Raw genomic sequence first — 23067 nt, 5'->3', positions numbered from 1 at the left:
GCTTTGAGTGAATAGTGAACTTGCCATTTGTCATAAAAATTGGAAAAATGTCATATAATATGATTTATATTATCTGTGTATTCTACACACTGTGCTGTATCTTGGGGATACACTTAAGGGAGCCAATTATTTGCACCAGTGGCTGTTCCTAAAACAGAAGCCATGTGTAGAGATAAATAATGGCCGGGAGCAGAACGTTTAAAGTTGTCCAGCGTGTGAAAGGCCCTCTGAAAGGAAAGAAGGGAGACGCAGAGCTGGTTACCTTGGGAATTTGGCTCAGGCAAAGTCTCTCTGGCAACTAAATGCATCACTGTGGTCTTCCCCAAGGGCAGTTTGAGAGCTAGCAGGGGAGAAAGTGAGAGACAGACAGACAGAGAGAGAAGAGGATGTAAAGGTTATTCAGTGTTTCTGTTTTTACAAAGTCATTCAGCATCAGTATCATCTGACTCTTCAACTGCTCTCTGAAATTGTAGATAACTGCATCAAAGTACAACGCAGTACTTCAGAGAGTAATTCTTTTCAGTGTTGCATGTGAGATGCATGTCTATTAAACAACACTGAACAGATTTAAAGGTGCAGCGTGTCGGATTTAGTGTCATCTAGCAGTGAGGTTATAGATTATAGACCCTTTCCAACACGAAAAATGTGAGAGGCCCCCTGTAGAGCCAGTGTTTGCTTTGTCTGTTCTAAGCTACTGTAGAAACATGGCAGAGGACCCACTCCCTATTTAGATATAAAGGACACATTCTGAGGTAATGAAAACACACTGATTCTACACACTGCACCTTTATGTTACATCATACGTAACTACAAAAGAGAGAAAAGCTACTAACTATACGTGTTTCCCACAGCGTGAACAATGTGTGAACTGCTCAGCTCATTCAAACAAATCTTGAGAGAAAAGACAACTTTCAAATGAATCCACTTTCAATAAGAATGGGATAGAAATCAACATTATGTTTTATTGACTTTCAGTGGAAACCTTTTGTGATTATATCGATGACTTTCAGCCATTTCTTCACTTACAACTGAACTCTGCCTTGTTGTTCTTCCAATCAAGTGTTATGTCTTTTGGAGTATAAAAAGTTAATTATTCATCTTATGATGACCAAATTATTGGCTATTCACACAGAGATCATTTCTGTGAAGATCAGTTATTTTGCATATAAATATATTTCATACATACAGAGTATATAACATATGATGTGATACATTTTGATATTAGAATATCTGGTAATCAATATCTTATTAAGGAGCCAACCAGCTCTTTGCCCCATCTGCCAAGGGTCAAGAGCTTTTAGCCGATCTGCCCCCCGCCTTTGGAACTCTCTCCCACCAGACATTTGCACTTCGGACTCTGTTTCCACCTTTAAATCCCGCCTGAAAACGCACCTATTCAGAGTGGCATACTCTGTCTCACACTAACTATGCAATCATGTTCTTGCTTATTTGTTGCACTGATGCACTTTATAGTCACATTCATATTTATTTCTTTATCTTTGCACTAAAATTTACCTGATTTTTATTGTTTGATGTACTGTTGTCGTGTTTTATGTGCATTGTAAGGTGTCCTTGAGTGCTTTGAAAGGCGCCTTTAAATATAATGCATTATTATTATTATTATTATTATTATTATTCATTTCCACCATATTGCTCTGTCCAAGTTACAACTGTCTCACCAGACAACTGTTAATAAAACTTTGACAAAAAACAGAACTAAGCATGGTCTGATTGATTCGAAACGAAGATCTAAAGATTTCATTTCTTTACCAATTAATTAATATAAGGCTATGGCTGCCAGGAAGGTAGTGTTGTAATGTAACAAGTAGCATTAGGTATGTCCAATGTTTTCAGTCCCAATACCGATTCTGACATCTGGGCTTTGGGTATCAGCTGATACCAAAATCATGCCTGCATTTAACACTGATTTCCTGACTTTGTAAAAGAAAATACCCAATATACGATTATCAGTGTCAGTGCATCTGTAGTCCTGATATGATTTTTCCTTTTCCTTTGATGATTTAAAAAAATAACAACAATGATAATAATAATGGATTTTAGAATAATTTCAGATTTTAAAGACAACAATCAACAATCCCTAAATTGTAGTTGCCATCTTGACTGTAATATTTGTTGCTCCCCAAACCTAATCATCAATCTTGTGTTGTGTGCTTCAACATGTGTGTGCGGTGTCTATATTGGCATTTTAAAACCGCTGGGAGTTTTGTCTCAACTTTAACAGGATCCTGTGTCAGCATGCAAACATGTTAAACCAAAGATAAGGGAATTATTACATATATGTCAGTAATGGAATGTGCGTAAAAGGGTTAGCGGATCACGTAACCTTGTTAACCACGCGAGCCACAAGTCAAATCAAAATTGGGTTAAGTGGACTAAAAAGCCTGAAAGCCAGGGAGAAGGGAAGTGGGCTGCCTCAAAAGAAGATCTTCTTTTTCTCTTCACTCATGGCTTTCATTTTCAGCCCCCCCGTCTCCCCCTCTCTCTCTTCTTTGTACCGCTTCAGGTCTACTCTAACGCCAGTCTTGCCCCTTTCCTGACCAGTCTCTTTCCTCTCTTTTTCTGTGTTTCCTCTCTCCTCCCTCTCTCTGTCAAAGCAGACTTGTCCGGAGCACTGAGGTACCTCTGTTCTGCAGCTCAGGAAAAAGATGAGAACAGCAAAGAACTTTCCAGCAACACACTGCTGTGATTTTTGCGTGCATGTCTATGAGCAACACATGAGGTCTTTTTGTGTGTGTGTGTGTGTGTGCTTTTTCTGGGGAGGCTTACTTTCTTGTGCAAGTGAGTGTGTGTTTCGATGTGTTTTCTCACCTCCTAGTGTTACGTTTCCGTGTAGAAAACGTCCCTGGTAGATCAGCCTCAGGATGTTAGGACTGCTGACCTGCTCTTCCTCCCAGTCTGAAAGAAAGAAGGAGCAGATGGAAAGAACGTGAGTTTCATATAATGTCCCTCTCCTGCTTATTTTGTTTTTGGTACTCGACAAATTCGTTCTTGAAATAAATCATTTTTGCCTACCTCTCTCCAACACAATATCACCATAATCATAATCTACACACAGTCAAGATTCAGATTCATTAATGACCATTTTCGTTGCTAACGGAGGCTGAATTTGCATTAAATGTCAAAATAAATAAAGTCAATTTCTAATCAAACATTGCTAATGAAGGTGAGCAGCCTCTAAATTAGCATTTCAGAAAAGGACACATGGAATTTAATTGTTAAAGGACTTTGATTAAAGTTGAGCAGAGCAAACACAATCAAAAGCTTTGAATTTCAAACTACCGCATTAACCTCATTTTGCATTAACCTCAGACATACAAAATAAAAAAAAGACATGATGATAGAAATGACGAACCACCACCAACCACACTGAAGATATTTAAAGACATATATGGCCTTTTATTTTAGATCATTATATGGAATGTGTCATATGTGGTCTTTGCGGGATGAGCTGCAGAATGTGAGAAAGCAGAAGAAGAACACTAGGTGTGGCTTGGGAAGATCCGAAGACAAAAGTGAAGGCGTTACATGAGAGAGAGAAAACAAGGAATGAGTGGAGAGTTGCATGGCAGCAGAGTCTGGCCACCAGATGTTTGTCTCCAGCTAAGCGGAGGGTGTTGGTGCTGACTGAGTGCCTGCTCCAGGTCTCACAGGGTTCAGATCTGCAGTCTGAGAGGAACCCCGGGGGGGGGGGGGCCGACCCCCAAATAAAAGAGGCTAATCTTATCGCAGATAATTTATAGTTTTTCATGCACTTCTCCTTAACTGCGGCATTCACAGCACCATGGGAAAAGGTTAGAGTCCGCACAGATTTGATGGCGGTGTTAGGTCAGCGGTATCAAATGATTTCTAACAGTGGTGTAGCTGCAGTTAGGGAGTGGGTGTATTACAGAGAGGAGGTGGCTGTACAGCGATCCCACATTCCTGTATGCAATGATAATCAGGCTGAAAGGTGGAGTGTGCTCTAATTATCCACACATAAGATTTGCACATTCCCACGCTGCTATATAGACCTACATGTAAGTAATTAGCAGCGGGTGTGAATGTGATTTCAGCTCCGTGGATATACAGTAAACTGTAGGTCCTCAGCTGCTTTTTATCTTTGCTATAGGAAGTACTGCCAGAGCAAGTCAGATCATCTGGTTTCCAAGCGAGCGTTAGCGGCTAAACTGTTAGCAATTACAGTTTGCTGAGGACACGTTGCAGCTGTGCTTATGCAATAATTTGATTTATTATAAAATAGCACAATATGGCTCTATATTATATATGAGCAGAACATGGGAAAATAGCAGATGTATCAGATTCCACTACGCACACTAAAAACCTTTGTGGAGTGGCAGTGTCGAGTGATTGTTGTCTGTGGATTCATAGCTGCACACTTTTTACATTACATATAGTCAATTGAGTCCTTGTTAAAAAGTAAATATTAAAAGATAGATTAGGTTTACAACTTGTAAAGTCAGTTTTAAGACAGCTGTCAGATGTCCAACTGAGCAATGAAACAGGTTTTGTTCGCTGTAATCATTCCTCTTTTTCATATTGACTATCTGAAAATTCCTTTCAAATTTGTTTACAGTGTAAGTAATGTAAACTAAGCATTATTATCTTTTTAGGATAAAATTCCCTGCTTTCGTTTCCCTGTTGAGCTATGGTAGAAGGATAGCCACTAAAACTGAGAATTTGGCTCTAAAAAGACTGAAACATTGAAAGATACCTACATTAACGGATGAATTTGAACGGCTTAAGCTTCATATTAGCTTAGCGATGGATTAGCGTATTATGAAGGGATCTCTGAATGGCCAGAGTGAACAAGAGGAATGATTACAGCAAGTGTCAGCGTTTCTTCGGACAATTGATTATTGTTTAAAGACCGTCTTGAAAACCTGTGAGACAGTCCTTTGATTAGTGGAGCTTTAAAGTCATTAATCTGTTGAATCAGCTAGTGAGACAATGAATGTGTAGATGTGTGCCACCGTATGAATTCACTAGTACCCAGATCTCGTCTCGTCTGTGAGATGAAAATGAATAAAAGTTTGACTTGTATTAGAAGGTCGCACAGTCTAGATTGTGCCACAGCATGTAATTGGATGCCAGTAATGATCACTGAGGTGTCTGAGTGGCGCCACTCACCCATCGGCCAGTTGTCATAGACATGTTTGGCAATGTCTGCTGCTGAGTCGTTGGGAGAGAAGAGGAATTCTTTCGTCTTCCCGCTGACTAAGATAAGCCGCAGGTTTATCTGTAACATAGATAAAAACATCACAGGTATGTTAGGACTGTTTGTGAGAAACAGCAATGGACACATCCAACAAAACGTCACTGGAACGGTCAAATCTGAGGTTCAAGTTAGGTAATTTAATAGGAAACGGGAAGGATACAAGAACCCAGAGGAAAGTCCTTCCACTGGATCGACACATCTGTCTCTGCAACTTCCTCTTCACTTTATTCATATCACCCCAACTCTCTGTTTCTTTGTATTTGTTCCCTTTTTTATGTGTGCCTTGTTACATTATCTATAGATAAAACATGTATTTGTTTGAACATGGCACTTTATTATAAGCCATTCTTCATGATTGAAATAAGATGGTAAGATTTAACTATAAATTAGAAGCATATTATGTCCACTTAGTTTTCTTCATTTATAGTCATATACTGAATTGACACTGCTATTTATACTTTGTGCAGCAGTTTTTTTGGCTTAATTTCCTAGATGTGAGTATTAAAACCCTTTGGCTTTAAGGGATTAAGTAAATTTAGATGCATTATTTATAAATGAGACTATAAGTGGCATGATGTAAATTCAATACAACCAAACTTGGCTCTCACTGTGCAAATTTATTTGGTATACTACAGGCTGACACCTGCCCTAAATACCTTCTTCCAGTAGTCAGCTGTGACCGTAACAATAAATCACTAACAGTGTGAGACCTTTCTCTCCAGTAGTCTAGTCCTCTTTTCTCTGGCTGCTCTACAGGGGGTTTAGAGTTCAGGGTCAGCTATAGGACAACACCTCTGGACACATCAGCATGTAATTATGGGGTCCAGGAGATTTGTATTTATTTTTAATATGGAACATCAGACTTTAAGATTATTAAGCTTACTGAAACCTACAGACATGAGTCACCCCACACAGAGTGAACATTTCCAGTCAGCTACATACACAGATTTATTTTTGTCTTGACAGTCAGAAATGAGCAAATAGAACGACAGGAAACACAGAAGGTTTGCACAACTGCACAGAAGACTGAGGAACGACACACATTTTGAACTGGTGGGTGGAGAGGTCTTCACTGAGAGCTGAGGAGAGTAAACTTGTGGCTCTGACCTGAAACCTCCATGAACTGGATTATAAAATAATTCTCACTCACAGCATGCAGCACTGTTTGTCAGCTTTTCTATTATTATTTCTCCTTTACATTGTCCTTAAGTCCTTATTCCAGTTGTAAAAATCCAATTTGTTTTAAATTGTTGACTGAAAGCGACGATGCGGCGACTTGATCAAAGGGAAAACAATTACAATCATTTAACACCACACGCTGTATAATTCTCAATACCATCTGAGTAAAATGTATTCCAGTCACATAACTATAATCAGTGTGGGTGTGTCCCTGTCTTTACTTACTGGTTACCAGTCTAAAAAGCCACTGTTGACATTTTTTAACATGCTGACAAATAATGAAGACAGACAGACAAATTTAGTGTTTACAATTGGTTACTGTGACTTTGCTGGGAATAATACCACTAAAGAGGAGAGGCACAGATGTGTGTTTCTAGGGGACACATCTCTTTATCTCTTACCTTAAATCACTTACATACAGTCAGAAAATGTGAAATGAGCACAGTGTGTGTGATATTTTTTTATTGCATGCCGATTACATTTCCTGGAATTACGCTGCAGATCAGACAGACGGGATGTGTGTTAAACACCGGTACAGTGTGCCTTCAAGAGCATGGGCAAAGGTCTGCGGAGTGTGTTTGCCTTTGCTTACTGTATGTCTGGCCCGCATGACACAAGCACGTGTGTGTCATTGTCCCCAGTGTGTTCCCATGTGCCGAGCGTCTGTCAGCCCTGTACACCGTATACACACCCCCCCCCCCCCCCCCCCCCAGACATACTCTACTGAGTGACACACATACACGCACACGCACACGCCAGCTGCAGTGATGTAACAGAGCTAACACCAACGGATTGAAACAGAGATCTCTGTAAGCACGTTATCAAATCAGCTTATAGGTTTAAGCATCGAAGACACACACAGAGGCGTATACACACATACTATATGCAAAACAACACACACATACATATAAAGTGATAATCATATGAAGTCATATTTGACCTCATCATTGACCCCGCAAACATGGAGTAAATATACAGGGGTAAAGCTGCTCCTGAGAGATCAGATGAACTTGATAGTTCTGAGCTTCTGTTTTCATTTTTTAAGTGTATTCATAACACAGCCATTAAAACTGTATCAAACACATGCAGCCAGGCACACAGTGAGAAACACAAATACAGATATGTACAGTATGTGTGTGCACTTCTGATGCTGCTCTGTTAAAAAGTGAACCAAATGATAAACAACACCAACAATCAACTGCTGCCTCCCGCTGTGTTTCACATGGGAGCATTTCAACAATACAGATAGAGATCATAAAGCAGGAATTTACAGAATGTAAGCAACGGAACGGACTGGCTGGGACATTTAGCTGGTTACATTTTCTGTGATTGTTTTTAAACATCCTGTACATACAAACCTATGTTAAAAAAATAACAAGAGCGACACTGACAGACACAGAAATAATGAAGATGAAACATGGAGAGAAAAACCCTTTTACAGTAGGAAGGTCTTGCTCCTTCCTGCTTGAACACCTGGTCGTAAGCATGGTGTCACCATGGCGACAGCCAGTGGTGGGTGGCTTAACCTGATAACACCTACAAGATAGCACACCCCGCCTCCCCCTCCTGCCCATTTTCCACACTGTGTCACCTCATATTGTCTCTTCCTCTCTTTGCAGCAATCTCTGCATCCCCTCCCTCGTTCTGTCTGTTTCACCCCCCCCCTACACCCCCCACACACACACAGACAAAAACTCACTCCGTCAATCTGCCGCACCGTATACAGTGAAGGAATGTACAAGGCCAGAATAACAAGAGGCACTGAGCTAGCTTCAATTAAACAAGGTAAACTCAGCCTTTCTCGTCTTATCAGCACCCTGCATGACATTCAATCTTCTCCCTCCCCCCCTTTCCATCCTCCTTCACTTTCTCCATCACTTTCTTCATACTGCTTCTCTCTCCCTCAATTTTCTTCCAACGAACAGATGATGAACAGAAGGAAAAACCTCAATAGAGAGAAACATAGTTAATGCAGATATTTACATGCAAGGTGAGAAGGTTTGATGAGCCTAAAAGTTATGAGAGTCACCAAATCTGTAAACAAAAGCAAAAACGTATTGGAGATTTTGGATGGACATGCTAAGCAGCACACTCCAAAGATGTTTATCCCTGCAGGAGAGTTTCAGAGAATTTAAGAAACTATATCAAGAAGCAACCTCTTACTAAGACATTTTGTGTTGTTTTTTTCCTTTAATTTGGGCTTTTTCAGTTCCTTTTCTAGTTTTCTTCTCTTCCTCTTTTCTGATTCTAATTTAAACTGAGCTCTCTTGCTAATTTTCCTCTCTGTCCCCCCTTCACTCCGGGGGTTGTGCTGCCTTCTCCCTGGACTCTCTTCCACAGAGGGGGGCTGGTAATGAGGTTTCACAGCCAGTTCAGGGAAAGTATCTTCAATTACAATCTACTGTCTGTAACAAATACAACAGCTCCAGGTATAAGAGAACAGTGCTTCATGCATTCATGCATAAATACATATACAGTACATACACATATCCGCAGGCGTGCAGCCCGCTAACTCATGCATACAAAACTGCGTGTCCTGGCCTACAAGCAGTTTCACTCTGAGCTTGTGTCAGAAAACAACATACTGAGCACTGAAGTATTTGTGAGCTGGTATTCCTTCCTACTTATGAAAAAAATATACACATAAAGAAACTGGCTCCTTGTGCATGACACAGCTCCCTGCTCATCACTAAAGACCAGACATTCAAACACACATTTTTAAACTACAGTAATGTAACCCTGCTGCCAAGTAATGCCACGGTGTAAACACGTGAAGTAAGCAAAGCCTCTTGGCTAAACACTGTTTGCGCACGGTGGAGAGCAGGAAATTCAATGCCATCTATAATTATTCCTCCCAGAGTACCACTCTCAACTCTTTCTCAAGGCAATAGTGTGTGTGTGTGTGTGTGTGTGTGTGTGTGTGTGTGTGTGTGTGTGTGTGTGTGTGTGTGTGTGTGTGTGTGTGTGTGTATAAGTGCATTAAAGAGTATTGCTGCTCTCTAGACCCTCTGCAGCAGTCAACAGATTATAGAGTGGGAAGCCTTCCTGTGGGAATATATTAGAGCAGCTTTATATGTAGTCTACTCAGTAAGGTTAGCCGCTGCTGTCAATGTGGATTCCTAACTGTATGAATGAATTTAAGAGAGGAGGTGGGTGATTAGCTAGACTGAGTTCTGCTTAAAACAAGCCAGCTGGAACCGGCGGCCGGCCTGCTTTGACTTGCACAGTAAATCTACAGAAAATCCTCATGGAGTAAACTCAAGAATGCAGCTACACAAATCTTACATGAATTATAAGTCGGCAATTTTATTGATTATTACTTTTTCTTTCTGGCACGGCTGTCTGCCTGTTGTGTCATTTAAATTAGCATAAACAGCTACAAAGTGAGAGAGATGATGGGCCGTGTTGTCGCTTGTTGGACAACTTCTAAACAAACTGTGCCTAAAGAAAAAGAAGAAAAATCTTTTTTTTTTTAATTAGTCAAAACTGAGTCAATAAAAACTGCTTTGCAAGCTCTTAGTGAATCACATAAAGAGTTACTGCAAGTATTAGCCTCGATTAGCACACCATTTCTGTCAAGGAATAATTGTTTTCCTTAATTAAAAACAGAATGAATACTTGTATACAAAGCTGGAGGCAGATGTTGTATTATTAGCAAACTCACAGGAAAATCAACTGTCTTGATTAGTGTCATTTTGAAAACATATACTATATTGAGTGTTTTTCTTCTTTGTGTGAGTTCCCTCCTTTTTGTGTGTGCATCTACACAGACAGAGAGGTTACGTAACAGCGGCTGACTGATGACAGTGTGATACGAGAAACAAAGCCTAAGGCAACGATTTGTAATCTCAGTGTCTCTATGTGTTTGTGTCTAACTGTGTTTAGTTCAGTGCATTACTCTACAGTGCAGAGAGTACGCAAACGAGGATTTGGTGTGAATGACATTACTTATTCAATTTACGGCATGCAATTAACTTCTTAGGTCATCTACTGCAAACTCCAGGCATCAATGTGCCTTCACATCACAATACGCAGGAGGAAAGATTCACTGCTGAAAATTACATGTTTGGCCTGAAATCTGCTTTTCTGTTTTATTAGACTCACACAGAGAAGGACAGACTGCAGCCATAACGGTGAGTGAGAAAGACGCAGAGGGAGAGAGAGAGAGAGAGAGAGAGAGAGAGAGACGCAAATTAAAGGACACATTTACAAAGTTCTCACTTCAGCATCGCAACACAAAATAAAGAGCACCAATATGACAGCCAGGTATTTTTCACACAGTTTCCTGCAGGTCCCTCCAGGCTATTTTTCTGATTTTTCATGGCTCAGTTACATCTACAGTCTTGGTAAACACCCTGCTAAATTGAAAAATTGTGGCGTTACAAACTTTGGCATACTGATTGTAATTAATGACACGCTTAGTAGGTATCCTCCAATGTGTTCAGGTCAAAGTGACAATAATCTGGCTTCTGTAACTGAAACACTGTTGTGTCACTATTATGTGTTACTTAAGGAGGTGCTGAACAGACTGGTGATGGTCGACAGGTGACAACGAAAAAGAAATGCAAGCAAAGTAACCAGGACTGTCACTAGAAGCACATTCATGGCCCTTTGTAAAAGTTTCTGTGTGGTACCTGTGTTGTTGCTGAGCTAGCGGCCCTATCAGTCTCTCTGCTGTGTGTTTGTGTGTCTGTGGAGGAGTATCAGTACGTAGCTGCAGCCCTGCTCTTTATCATGTTAATGTTTAGCCAACTGTCGTCACCCGTCAGCCCTGAATATCTTGTTAAGCTCTAAATATAGTTAGTTATCATCAGGTACGTTGTGTTTACTTCTACGGAAAATGAATAAATCTCTGGGTTTTGAGCACAACGTCACCTCTTTGTTGTCTCTTATCAGCCTTCCATCTCTGTCAGCAGCTCTGTGAGAAGCACAAACTGGGGCTACAGTTATCAGTGTTGTGATATTTATACCTGGCAGCATTTCTGGGGCTGAAGGTCCAGTGGTCTGTGTGCATTATGAAATGACAATTATGTCTTGACAAAAAAAAAAATTGGAATTCAGATTTGATCAACCTTGGCAGGTCTTAATCTACCTGGGCAGAGTGCCCAAATAGAGCCTATGTACGGGAAATGCTGCATGTCTGTGATTGGCCAAAGCATGGCTTTGTTGTCTGACGGCACATAGCCTTGCAGCAAAAGTTGGGTTCAACATTTTTTTTGGAAATGATCCTGAGGAGGAGGCTGCAGTTTTTGTTGCTGGTACAGGTACTGGATCATGAACATCATATTAAACAGGCACCGCAACATTCATCAAAGGCATAACATAATAAAGGCACAAGAATTCCACTTAGGAGTCAAAGCCGAGTTAGGATGAGTTTGTAGACTATCCAAATATCCAAATATATCTTTGATGTCAAGACATAATCATTTGTGCACAGCAAAAAAAATCTCTTGCTTTAGTCAGCTGAGGAATAAAACAGACATTGACCTAGCTACAGTATGTTTATTATTCATTTAACCATCTTTATAGGGTGTTTATCTGTAATAGCTTGTGTGCCATAGTTTATTTTTGACCCACTTTATCAGCAGCTTGTAATAAACAACAGATATGACATGCAAAACATCAGCTATCTGTTGTTTCCATTAAATAAAGAGGCCAGATGACATATTCCTTATGTAATGCAGATACAATTTACAAAACTGACAAAAAGCGGCAGGGTGAGAATCTTATCAACAGGTGTCTAATTAACTCCTGATTGAATTGACAAATTGCCTTTTTTTGCTGTTACACAAGCGAATGGAAAGCTTCAGACAAATAATCTGACTGGTCAAGATTTAGTCCAACACCACTGATTATGCCTACAGTCATGCTCTGCTGGTTGCCATGCCAACACTTGTGGTAACCAGGGAGCTAGTTAGTCATCTGTAATGTTTTGTCCTGTTTTTCTGATTTTATGCACGTGCACTATGTGGAGGTCCACTCTGACGGGTAATGCTGAAGGGATTTAAATGTTCATGCAGTTACGAGTATATTTATTATCATACACATATTTAGGATAGAGCAAATGTTCTGCTCATGCTTACTGCAGTTCAGATTGAACCTCAGCTGCAGCAACTTTGCACCAGCAGGCACAAGAAGACAGTTGTATTCTTTGTCAGATAGAAATATCCATCTTCTGATGTCCTTGTAGACTCAAAGCTGGAGGTTAAATGTGATACATGAGCTGAGTTTAGTATGCAGAAACTGCTTTCCTGCTATCTTTTAAATCAGCTAAAGTCCTATCCTGTCCAATGCTTGCTACATCAGTCTAACAACACAGGAATGATCTAACAACCGTCTCAGCCAAAGAGGGTTGCTCCTTGCGCATATCTTTCTCCAAAACATGACAGATTTTTTAAATTTAACTGATGTTACGGGTTTCCACTGCCAAAAACTGTTGAGTAAGTGATCAAAACTCAAAAAAATATATCCTTTTTTTTTTTAAAGCAGCGTGATGACTTTACATCACTTATTGTACTTTTGTACTTGTACACAATGTTCCAGAGTAAAGTTCACCAGCATAAGTTTGCACATTCGCTCTCAGATCATCAGTCATTGTAGTCTTAGTCGATTATTGCTTAAATTAGACTCAAAATGAACAGGGCTCACACTACTTGAGTCAGCACAGGTTCACTCAGCATGAACAGCACTTAAAATATCTGAGGTGCATTATAGTGCAAATGAATGCAAATGATTGTAGCCAGTGTTATTATCATTCAACTGAAGCAGGCATGCCTGAATTATCACTATGAAAATATGGCCTCATCTCTACGCAGCACACTGACAGCAATCATTAAACTCCACTATAATATAACCAGGATTGATCATTTTGTCCTCAGAGGCTGCCGAACCAGGGGAGCGCATTTTTCATCCCCTAGTTGGATTCAACAAATCCAGACTGCAAAAATATCAACACAAAAGCCATAATAACATTACAATAACACATGATGTTCTTCAGTGTGATTCCAGGTACTCTGGTGGATATTTTGCACTGAAGGAACAATATTTAAGTTGTTATGGCAATAACAATTCTTATGAATCGATTTCATGTACATGTACAAATGCTTAAAATTAAAGCTTAATGTCTGTAAAGCAGAAACATCAGATTGAGCTTTTAATAGTATATTTCTAACTGTAAGAATAGTTGATTTCCAATAGTTTCTTGTGTGTCCCTGTTTCTGCATGAAGCTAGAAGGCTGTTCAGTAGGCATGAAACACTGGCCTTTTTCCTGTTGGACTCTATTAAAGACCATTAATCTTTAAAGAGAGGGTCTACTGTAAGAGAGCTTGTAAGAGCCAATACCACAGACTTTTATCAGATGCACTTTCTGGGGCTTCTTGTTAATTTCCCTGTGGCTAATGGCCGCTTTACAGTTAGTGTTGTGTTTTTTTTCCTTCACAGCAGCATCAAACACACAGCTATAAAATATATATAAGTAATGCTATGATTACAGATGAAACTCATTATTTGACACTGAAGCTTTTGTTATTTTTATGTCTTTTTCAGACTTTGACCCTTTTTCTTCGACAGGGTTGTGCTCATTATGCTGCTGCAGTTATAACTCTGAGGACAGTGAGATATAAAACACCCTCATCCCTTCTGCAGCTCTCACCGCTGTCACTCATATGTTTCATTACTCAAATGCTCCATCAAAGCCATCTCTCTCTCTCTCTCTCTCTAAGCCCTTGTCTTTTTGTACTGTCATTCAGAAAGACCCATCCTTTGATATCATGACGTCCTGACTCCACTCTTCCCCCTCTTTCTGCTCCCTCTCCCTCCTGTCACGAGCGTGATCAGCTGTTTCCTGCGTTCCAGTCAGCGCTGTACCCGACAGCTCTCTGCTCTCTGTCCTCTCTCGTCATCACTTCCTTCTTCCCGTTTACATGCAGATAACCCGTTAATCCATCAGCTACCTCTCCCCTCTCCAGAAACAGGTAGAGCTCCCTTTCATGCTGTCATCTCCTCTCCGAAAACTCACTTCACACACACACACACACACACACACACACACACACACACACACACACACACACACACACACACACACACACACACACACACACACACACACACACACACACACACACACACACACACACACACACACACACACACACACACACACACAGGGCTGCATTCCTGTCTTCTGACAGACGCCAGGTAGGTAGGTGCCATTGATCAAACGTTCTTCTTATCGCCTCCTCTCTGTGATCAGAGCTGTCACAAAAAGTTGACGCAGGTTTACTTTACATGGCTGCCTCCTCCTTCACTTGCTGTCTCTCTTCTTCACACTTCCAAATGGCTGTTCAACACCCCAGGGTCAAATGAATTAACATGCCAAATGAGAGCCAATGCCAAAAACTGAAGTCCTTTACATTACCCGCTGGCAACCCACACACTGATGGGACACTGTGTGTGGAAGCAGAGAGATCAAAGGGATCTCCATCCAACATTATTGTGTGACATTACAAAGCGTGAAGGGTGTGCAGGAGCTGATGGACCCGACAACATGCTGCAGTGTTATCGAGCCTTGTGGAGAGTAGTTAAGGTTCAATTTCAGCTAAATATTTAAACAAGACTGTGTTTACCACCGTGCCACTACTGAGGCTGAGGTTTTGTTCCGTTTTCTGCAAAAAGGAACAAAACAAGCAATCACACAGGAAAAGCATGCAGACTACAGACTATACTGTAATGTTGATGGTATCTGGAGATGACAGTGAATAAGGGAACAAACTGTCGCAGCCACTGTGATTTTTGGATATGATTACATTTTCTGATTCACAGCTGTAACAACAGCATTACGAGTAGTTTTATTTTTATTTGCTTTCTAGAGTAGTGTTAGATGAGAAAATTGATAGCACTATTAGTGTGTATTTCCTAAAACGTTTTCCTTTAAGCTACATATGAGACATCATAAAATTAATTATTTTAATTATGGATGGATTGAAATAAGAATGTTTCACCCAAAATGTCAAACTTTTCCTTTAAAGCTATAGTGTGAGTTTTACTTATAAGTGAATATCTGTTACATTCAAGCCCTCGCCAAACAAGTTCACACAATGTGATTAAGACACCGCCAGATAAATCTCTCTGTATTTCACAGCATGCAAAGTTTTTAAATCTGGCGTTGTGCTTGACATTCCTGCACTGGTGGGATGAATGAAGACTTCCGCTGGCCTACAGCGGCTAACTTCCTGTTAGCTCTTTACTAATTTGAATGGGGATAAAATAATGCAATCGTGCGGCTCTTCTAGACTTTCCAAATGTTATTGGAATGGATCAAATCCTGATGAAATGAGTCATTATACAGGGGCTGCGTGAAGCTAAAAACAATTTAGATATACAACAGTAATGAGTGCCGACAGTGTTTTTGTAATGACTCTCGGTGCCAGAAGAGGGAGACTAATGTCCCGCACTGCAGGTTAACATATGCAGACATATGTAGATTTCGTACCTCAAACTAACAGTGGGTCGGTGTCAGTGGATCGACCTGACTAGACTTTACTCTCCATAATCATTTAAATATATCACAGTCTGAATCCTGTTTTTAGGTGGACCTTTAATTTCCCCCAATTATTGATTTGAGGTCTGGATTAAGTGGTGGGAGGCTAATAGACCCAGAAGACTTGTGATAAAGACCATGGACTTCTTCAAAGACAGCTTCATTGATTAGCTGTGAGGTTTATAAGCACATCACATTTACTACTGCACAATTTGATGGTGCAGTACACCTGTAAAGACTAAAAACTAGACAAAGATGTGAGGCTGCCATTCACCGTGAAACACACACAAATGCTGCCAGTTATTATTACTAAAGAGCTGCAGCGCTCTGCCCAAAATAAAATTAATTTCCCGTGATTTATTAGCTTCTCTGATTAATGACACCACATCGCCCCAAGAATCATCACTCACACTCTCTCGCCGCTCCAGTGGACCTGTTCTTGGAAACCTGTGTGAGACAGGCTGTCAGACAGATTAAGACCACTGTCTGCCAGCACCTTGACTCCTCCCGGTGCTTTGTCCATTGGGTGAACACATAAGCTTCTCCACATATTTACAGAGTCAACACAAAAGGAGGATACTTTATAAATGACCAGAGAAAATAAGAGAAAGATGAAGCATGTGGGAAAGTGAGAAGAAATGCCAAGAGATGACAGTTTCACTTGAATATTTCCACTGATTTTACTAGTGACACTTCCCAATGTCTATAAGCATATGTAAGAGTTTAGGATTGAAGACCGCCCCATCCCCACATCAGACGTCAGCTAGGCGAGGCTCCGTTGTCCTCATCTCCACAGGGAGAATAAAACTCAAATACATATTTTCAGAGAGAGAAATGAAAGGAGGAGTACACAGATGAAGAAATGAGACTACGAGAGAAAAGAAAAAAGAAATTGAGAGTAAATGGAAGGTATAGGAGTATAGACAGTTAGAGGAGAGAAAAATGATGAGAGATTTGCAAACAACACCGCCAAAGTGCTGATACTGTACAGACGTCATGATAATGATGTCGAGGTCTGACACTAAAGGAGGAGAGGGGAAACGCTGACAGTCCTGGAGGTGAGCCCGAGGGATCCAGGGAGGAAATGAGAAAGCGTGAGAGGGAACAGAGAGAGACTCAAACAGGGATATAAACAGGGAACAATGAAGGTCAGAGAGGCGAAAAGAAGAGGAAGCATGAAGGTGAAGAAATCCACTCAGTTCTTTCAGCTGTGCAGTAACCACACTTGCACTATACACGAACACAAACATTTGTGAGCACGTTCAAAATGCCCACCGGTGTGGTGGAGGGAGGAGAGTGGGGGGTGAAAGGAGAGGGGGGGGTGCATTTAAGGCTGTGGGCCAGGACGTGAAATTGCTCTTGTATGCTTCAATCGATTCTCCTCTCATCCCTCTGTCAGTGTCTAGACTGAGTCCCCCTTTTCCCAGTGACACAAAAGGCAGGAGATGAGATGGAGAGTGAAATAACAAGTGAAACAAAGCTGTATCTGTAAGCAAAGAAAAAACTATGTGATACAGACGGTGAAAGTCACAACTTTAGCTACAGAAATCATCTCTGGAGCAGATATGATTTGAAGGCAGACGTTTGCCAACATGGAGATTTAAACCCATGTGCTACAGTTTAGATGCAGCTATAGAGTGGTGTATATGGATGCTAAGTCTTCATAACTCACTTTCCTCTGACATTAAAGCCAGAGTTTGACTTTGGCACTCCTAGTTTAACAGCCAGAAAGCATCATTACATCATGTCCTCTGTTTATAATTCGACCCACTCTTATCTACAGTATTAGCTGGGCTGCAACTAACGATCATTTCCACTATCAATTAAACCTATTGATTATTTTCTTGGTTATTTGATTTGTCGTTTAGTTTATAATATACCTGAAAAATTGTGAAAAATGTTGATTACCACCTAAAATGTCTTGTATTGTCCCGACTAACAGTGCACTTTACTATTTACTATCATAGAGGATGAAAGAAAGGAAAATATCTTAATATATAATTAATAAATCCAAAAAAAAATCGATTATCAAAATAGTTGTTAATTGATTGATCGATTAAACACAAATTAATCATCAACAGCAGCTCTAGTATTAGCACAATGGACTTACATCATCACAAACATTTTATTTCTGTTGTTGATTGCTGGGAAAAATTTTGGATGGCAGCAAAAACGGGAAGGTCTTGATTTGACAAAACAATTACAGAAGTAAATCCACAGTTGTCTTTATAGTATAGTATACTACTGTAGTATATAGTGTACTCAGCTTCGCAGTTCACCATATTAACTTCTCCTTTTGTGTTTCATTAAAAGTTCACACGGTGGACGAAAACGTAGTTTGTGTTTTGTGGGTGTGACTGAAAGAGAAACATAATGTTGTGTAGAAGTTTTGAATCTGCATGAAACTTAGTTAGTTTAAATTAGCAAATTACAGCTCTGGATTATGTTTTGTCTAATGTCCAAACATGGACATTATGGATAGTCATGTCTCTTCCTCTGCATTCCATCTCTACCAGCCACCAGCAGACACACAAACCCAAAGGCCACCACGCCACATGTCGGCAGACTGCTGGTGTGAGAGGACCACACACAGGGGGCTGATGATCCCTGATGTTGGCTTAGATGAAAGGACCTCCTGTCCTTTACCTCCTTCTACCATTTGCTCAGCAGCAGCCCTGTCTGCTCACTCCTCCTCCTCTTCCTCCTCCTCCTCTCTCAAGGTGTCTAACCAATGTGACTTCCTCCCCCATGTTTTCCTGACCCCCTGCTATGGGAAAGCCCTGGAGTCAAGTAAGGCACCACTGCCACCTCTCTCCCTCCCAAGAGAGTAACATACTCTGTGGTGACCTCTGCCTTCCCGTCTCCCCCCCTTCCTCCCCTCTGTCTCCACCCACCCCCATCTTCTTTCCTAGGTGGTCTCTCCAGCGGTGTGTAGTCAACGCCCTGCAGGCAGGATTAGCTTGATTTGTAACCTTTTAGATTGTCCTTTCTAGACATAAGCTTTTGACAGTTCTTCAGATGTGATTCCATAATTACTGTTTAGGATAATAAAATCAACTTCTTCTTACTTTCTTCTTCATTCGAAACAGAGTTAATTTCATGGTGGCGCTCAAGGAATAGTCAGTTTGAATCATAGTCTGGGGAACATGAATGTCTGTACAAACTTTCATGGCATATCATCTCAAATGTGAGCAGTTGTTGCTTTAATCTGTTTTGTAATTATATGCTGGTTTTGGACTTGATGTCTGGAAAAATGTAGTGGACACTTGACTATTTTCTGACATTCTTTTTTTTTTTTTAAAAGACATGAATAAATAAAAGATTTGTTACCCTTTCTCTTTGTCTATTTATTGCTGACAGATCAATGTCTGCCGCAAATAACAGGAACAAAGCTAATTTATATCATTTATCATCTGTCATGTGGCTATTGTCAGTTGAAAATTTAGCTCAGAAAATATTGTAAAACATCCATCACCTTTTCTTTATGTCCTATGTGCTAATCCAATGTCTTGTTTTAAACGACCAACAGTCCGAGCCCTAAAGATATTCTGTATGTGATTATATAATAATTAAAAGCAGCAAATCCTCACATTGTGGAGAAGCAGGAACCAGAGAATTGTTGGCGTTTTTGCTTAAAAAAATAACTCAATCGATTAATCATTGCCATTCTGACTACTGTAACACGTGAGGGAAGAGAATGAGACAATAAACGTCAGAGAAGAGAGGAGGGAAGGCTGGGAGACAGCAGTTACATCCACAACGCTGCATTTTCTGTTCTCCTTCAGAAAAGAGAACTGCCCTGAAGTCATAACTCACGTGATGCCATGTGTGTATAGAAAAGAAACTGTGTGTCTACATGTGAATGTGTGTGAGTGTGTGTGTGGACCAGGTATTCCTCATGTTGTGGGGACATTAATCTTTTTACAGTCATGTAATGGGGAATCACCTCCCTTATGGGGACAAAAAGCAAGCCCGGTTAATATGGCATAATAGGTTAAGTTAAGGTTAGGGCAAGGATTAGGGTCAGGCAAGCTGTGGTTATGGTTAAGGTTAGGATAAGTCTCCAGGAAATAAATGTAAGTCAATGTAATGTCCTCTGAAGTGACGGAAACATGACTGTGTGTGTGTGTGTGTGTGTGTGTGTGAGTTTGAGAGACACATACAGACAGAGACTGCTGGCAAGCTAAAATGCCCCCTGTGCTGGAATTTACCAGATGGCACTGGACAGAAACCACCAGGGGAATTACTACCACACACACACACACACACACACACACACACACACACACACACACACACACACACACACACACACACACACACACACACACACACACACACACACACACACACACACACACACACACACACACACACACACACACACACACACACAGCATTTTCTAGGCCTATTCAGGAATTAAGCAGCGTGCAGTGACAGGAGTAGATGCAGGTTTACATGCAACAAAAGCAATTTATTGCATCTTTCAACAAGTGCAATAAAAACAAACCTGTTATTATAGCAAGCTTCTACATTTACAGATGTAAAAAGTCACATAAAGTACACACAATGAAAACATGACTGAGCAGTAAGCCTTGTAGAGACAGACACTGAAGTGCACAAGTTTGCAAATTTAAGAGCCAGCACAAAGTCAAGGTACATTAGAGATTAGAGGTAGATGTACATAATACCAAACAGTACTGTATAATATTGTAATCTAATGTAGAAGCCCTAAAATAAGATAATAATAATATAAATATATTTACCAAATTATAGAGAGTAGTATCAATTTGAGTACTCATAAGTATCTGCATTAATAAGCAATCAACAGAGAACGCACTTCAGACCACCAAGCCCACAGGATGCCCCAGTTCTAGCGGTCTACATAGAAATTAGATGCTTTTTTCTATATTCATATTTAAAATCAATTAATAATGGCAACGTCAAAGTAAAAATGATTAAATAAATGATCAAAACAGACACAAACATAAGAACTTGACAGTGTGTGATATATGCATCGACTGTACAGGGTTTTTTTTCCCCCCATTGTTGTCTGGTTAGAGATCTGAGCCACTGGTTATGTTTGTGTTGTGCACAACAGGAAAAAGGCAGCCTCAGTGGGGAGACAGTGGAGGTAACTGGTTACACAAACAACAACAGGAAGGAACAGGGCAGCGACGAGGAACGGGTGGGGGAGAGGGAGGGCTGGCGGCTGGGGACCCAATCAAGATCTTTCATAAACATTGTTCCATGCCAGGGAAGAAAAAAGGAAGCATACGGATGCAGATGACGTAATCAGCAAAAGGGTGCTGTTACGTGACCATCATTAAGATGTTTAAACCAATGTTATATAAGAATTTGCTTCTTACTTTATCCACCTGAGATTAAAGGTTCACAACAAGGTGGACGCAGACGTAGCTTGAAGGTTAAGAGCATTTTGAGAATGAGGCACAATCTGTCTTCACTGATATAAACTGTTGATTTAACACTGTGACTCGTACATTAAGGATTACTCTACCTGCCATTTCTGGGCCTTAATGGTTCCTGTGAAAGTTAAACCACACTGCACTCTGAACCGTACCACGATCAGCTGACTGAGCTAAATGGAAGTCAGCTAAACGTAGCTTAAAAACCTGCCAGCCTTACTCACCCACAAACATCCCAGGCTTTCAAACCCACTAGCTTAGACTACTGATTTAGTAGTTTAGAGTCTGTGAACTCTGCTGTTTTTGCTCCCATCGTATATTTAGGCAAATGATATCTGGCGCGGAGGAGCCACTTCACAAAAATGTGCAATTAAACTAAACTACATGTCGGTCGATATCTGCTGATGCCCTCTGTGTAAGTCAAGCTTCTGCTGCTTCCCTCAAGATAAACTTATGCTTCCTCATTATAAGAAAACAGATGAAAAGCCCTCAATCGGTCTAGTCCAAGGTCCAATGCTTCATTACTGCTAGCTCATTCAGATAAGCGCACGCACGCACGCACACACGCACACACACACATACATACACAAACTCACACTCATGAAACACACACACAACCCCTGACGGGATCATTAGAGATATTCAGAGTGCTCCATAGCATCCAACATGCAATGACAAATTTGTGCAAGACAGCATGAAGGCCAAATATACCCTCTCTCCATGCTCCCTCTTTCTCTTTCTCTAACACACACACACACACACACACACACACACACACACACACACACACACACACACACACACACACACACACACACACACACACACACACACACACACACACACACACACACACACACACACACACACACACACACACACACACACACACACACACACCTCTCTCCTGACCCTGGCTGTCTCCTTGTTAAGCTCTATCTTTAACTCTTCTGTGACCTCAGCCTCTTTATTCTTCACTGACATTTTCCACTGAAATATATCAGTGTGTATGTATAAGTGTGTGTGCGTGTGTGTGTGTGTGTGTGTGTGTGTGTGTGTGTGTGTGTGTGTGTGTGTGTGTGTGTGTGTGTGTGTGTGTGCACGGAATCAGAGAAGATGCAAAACAGGTGGACTGGCTTCTTTACATCCATCCATCCATCTCCCTATAAACCTCTCAACCAATTCTCTTTCACTGTCGTCATTACAGTTCACAAATTCAAATACTAAATACATATAAAGTTACATCCTGTTCAAGATCAGAATCACCATCTGATCTACAATAACAGACGTTTGGCTTTGTAAATTTGGTATTACATAATGTATTCACACTGAAGTTAAGGATCTTGAGTGGTTGAGATGAACACAGAGTTCAAGTAGTGCAATATTACACATGAGCAGGATTATTGATCTCTACTGTACAGACTGTTCACAAATACTGAAAGCCTCAGTACTGAGTCTGGCACAGGTAATCAGCATAGGATTAAGGCTCTGGCTTAGCTAGCGGAAGGTAAATATGACACACAAGCCTCTGAGATAGGTACCTAGCAACTGTTGCTCTGCTACAGGAGCTGAAATGAGTAGTTGCTTAATTGATTAGTCGATCAACAAAAAATGAATCCACAATTTTTACAACAAATTAAGTGTTTTAGTTATTAATCAAGCACAAATATGTGTAAGATTTGC

At 40.6% G+C, this 23067-nt stretch overlaps 1 protein-coding gene across 1 annotated transcript in view; it reads right to left on the bottom strand.

Moving 5' to 3' along the window:
- Positions 1-23067, bottom strand: part of ubl3a (ubiquitin-like 3a) — a 37659-nt gene that overhangs the window by 2711 nt on the left and 11881 nt on the right. The window contains exons 2-4 of the mRNA XM_062433372.1: positions 5149-5257; positions 2830-2916; positions 263-340 (exon numbers count right to left, since the gene is read on the bottom strand). Coding sequence (XP_062289356.1) covers positions 263-340; positions 2830-2916; positions 5149-5257 — 274 coding nt within the window. The remainder of the gene's footprint in view (positions 1-262; positions 341-2829; positions 2917-5148; positions 5258-23067) is intronic.

This window comes from Scomber scombrus, chromosome 14, assembly GCF_963691925.1.
Source record: "Scomber scombrus chromosome 14, fScoSco1.1, whole genome shotgun sequence".
Classification (NCBI taxonomy): domain Eukaryota; kingdom Metazoa; phylum Chordata; class Actinopteri; order Scombriformes; family Scombridae; genus Scomber; species Scomber scombrus.
This window is presented reverse-complemented; position numbering and strand designations above follow the sequence as displayed.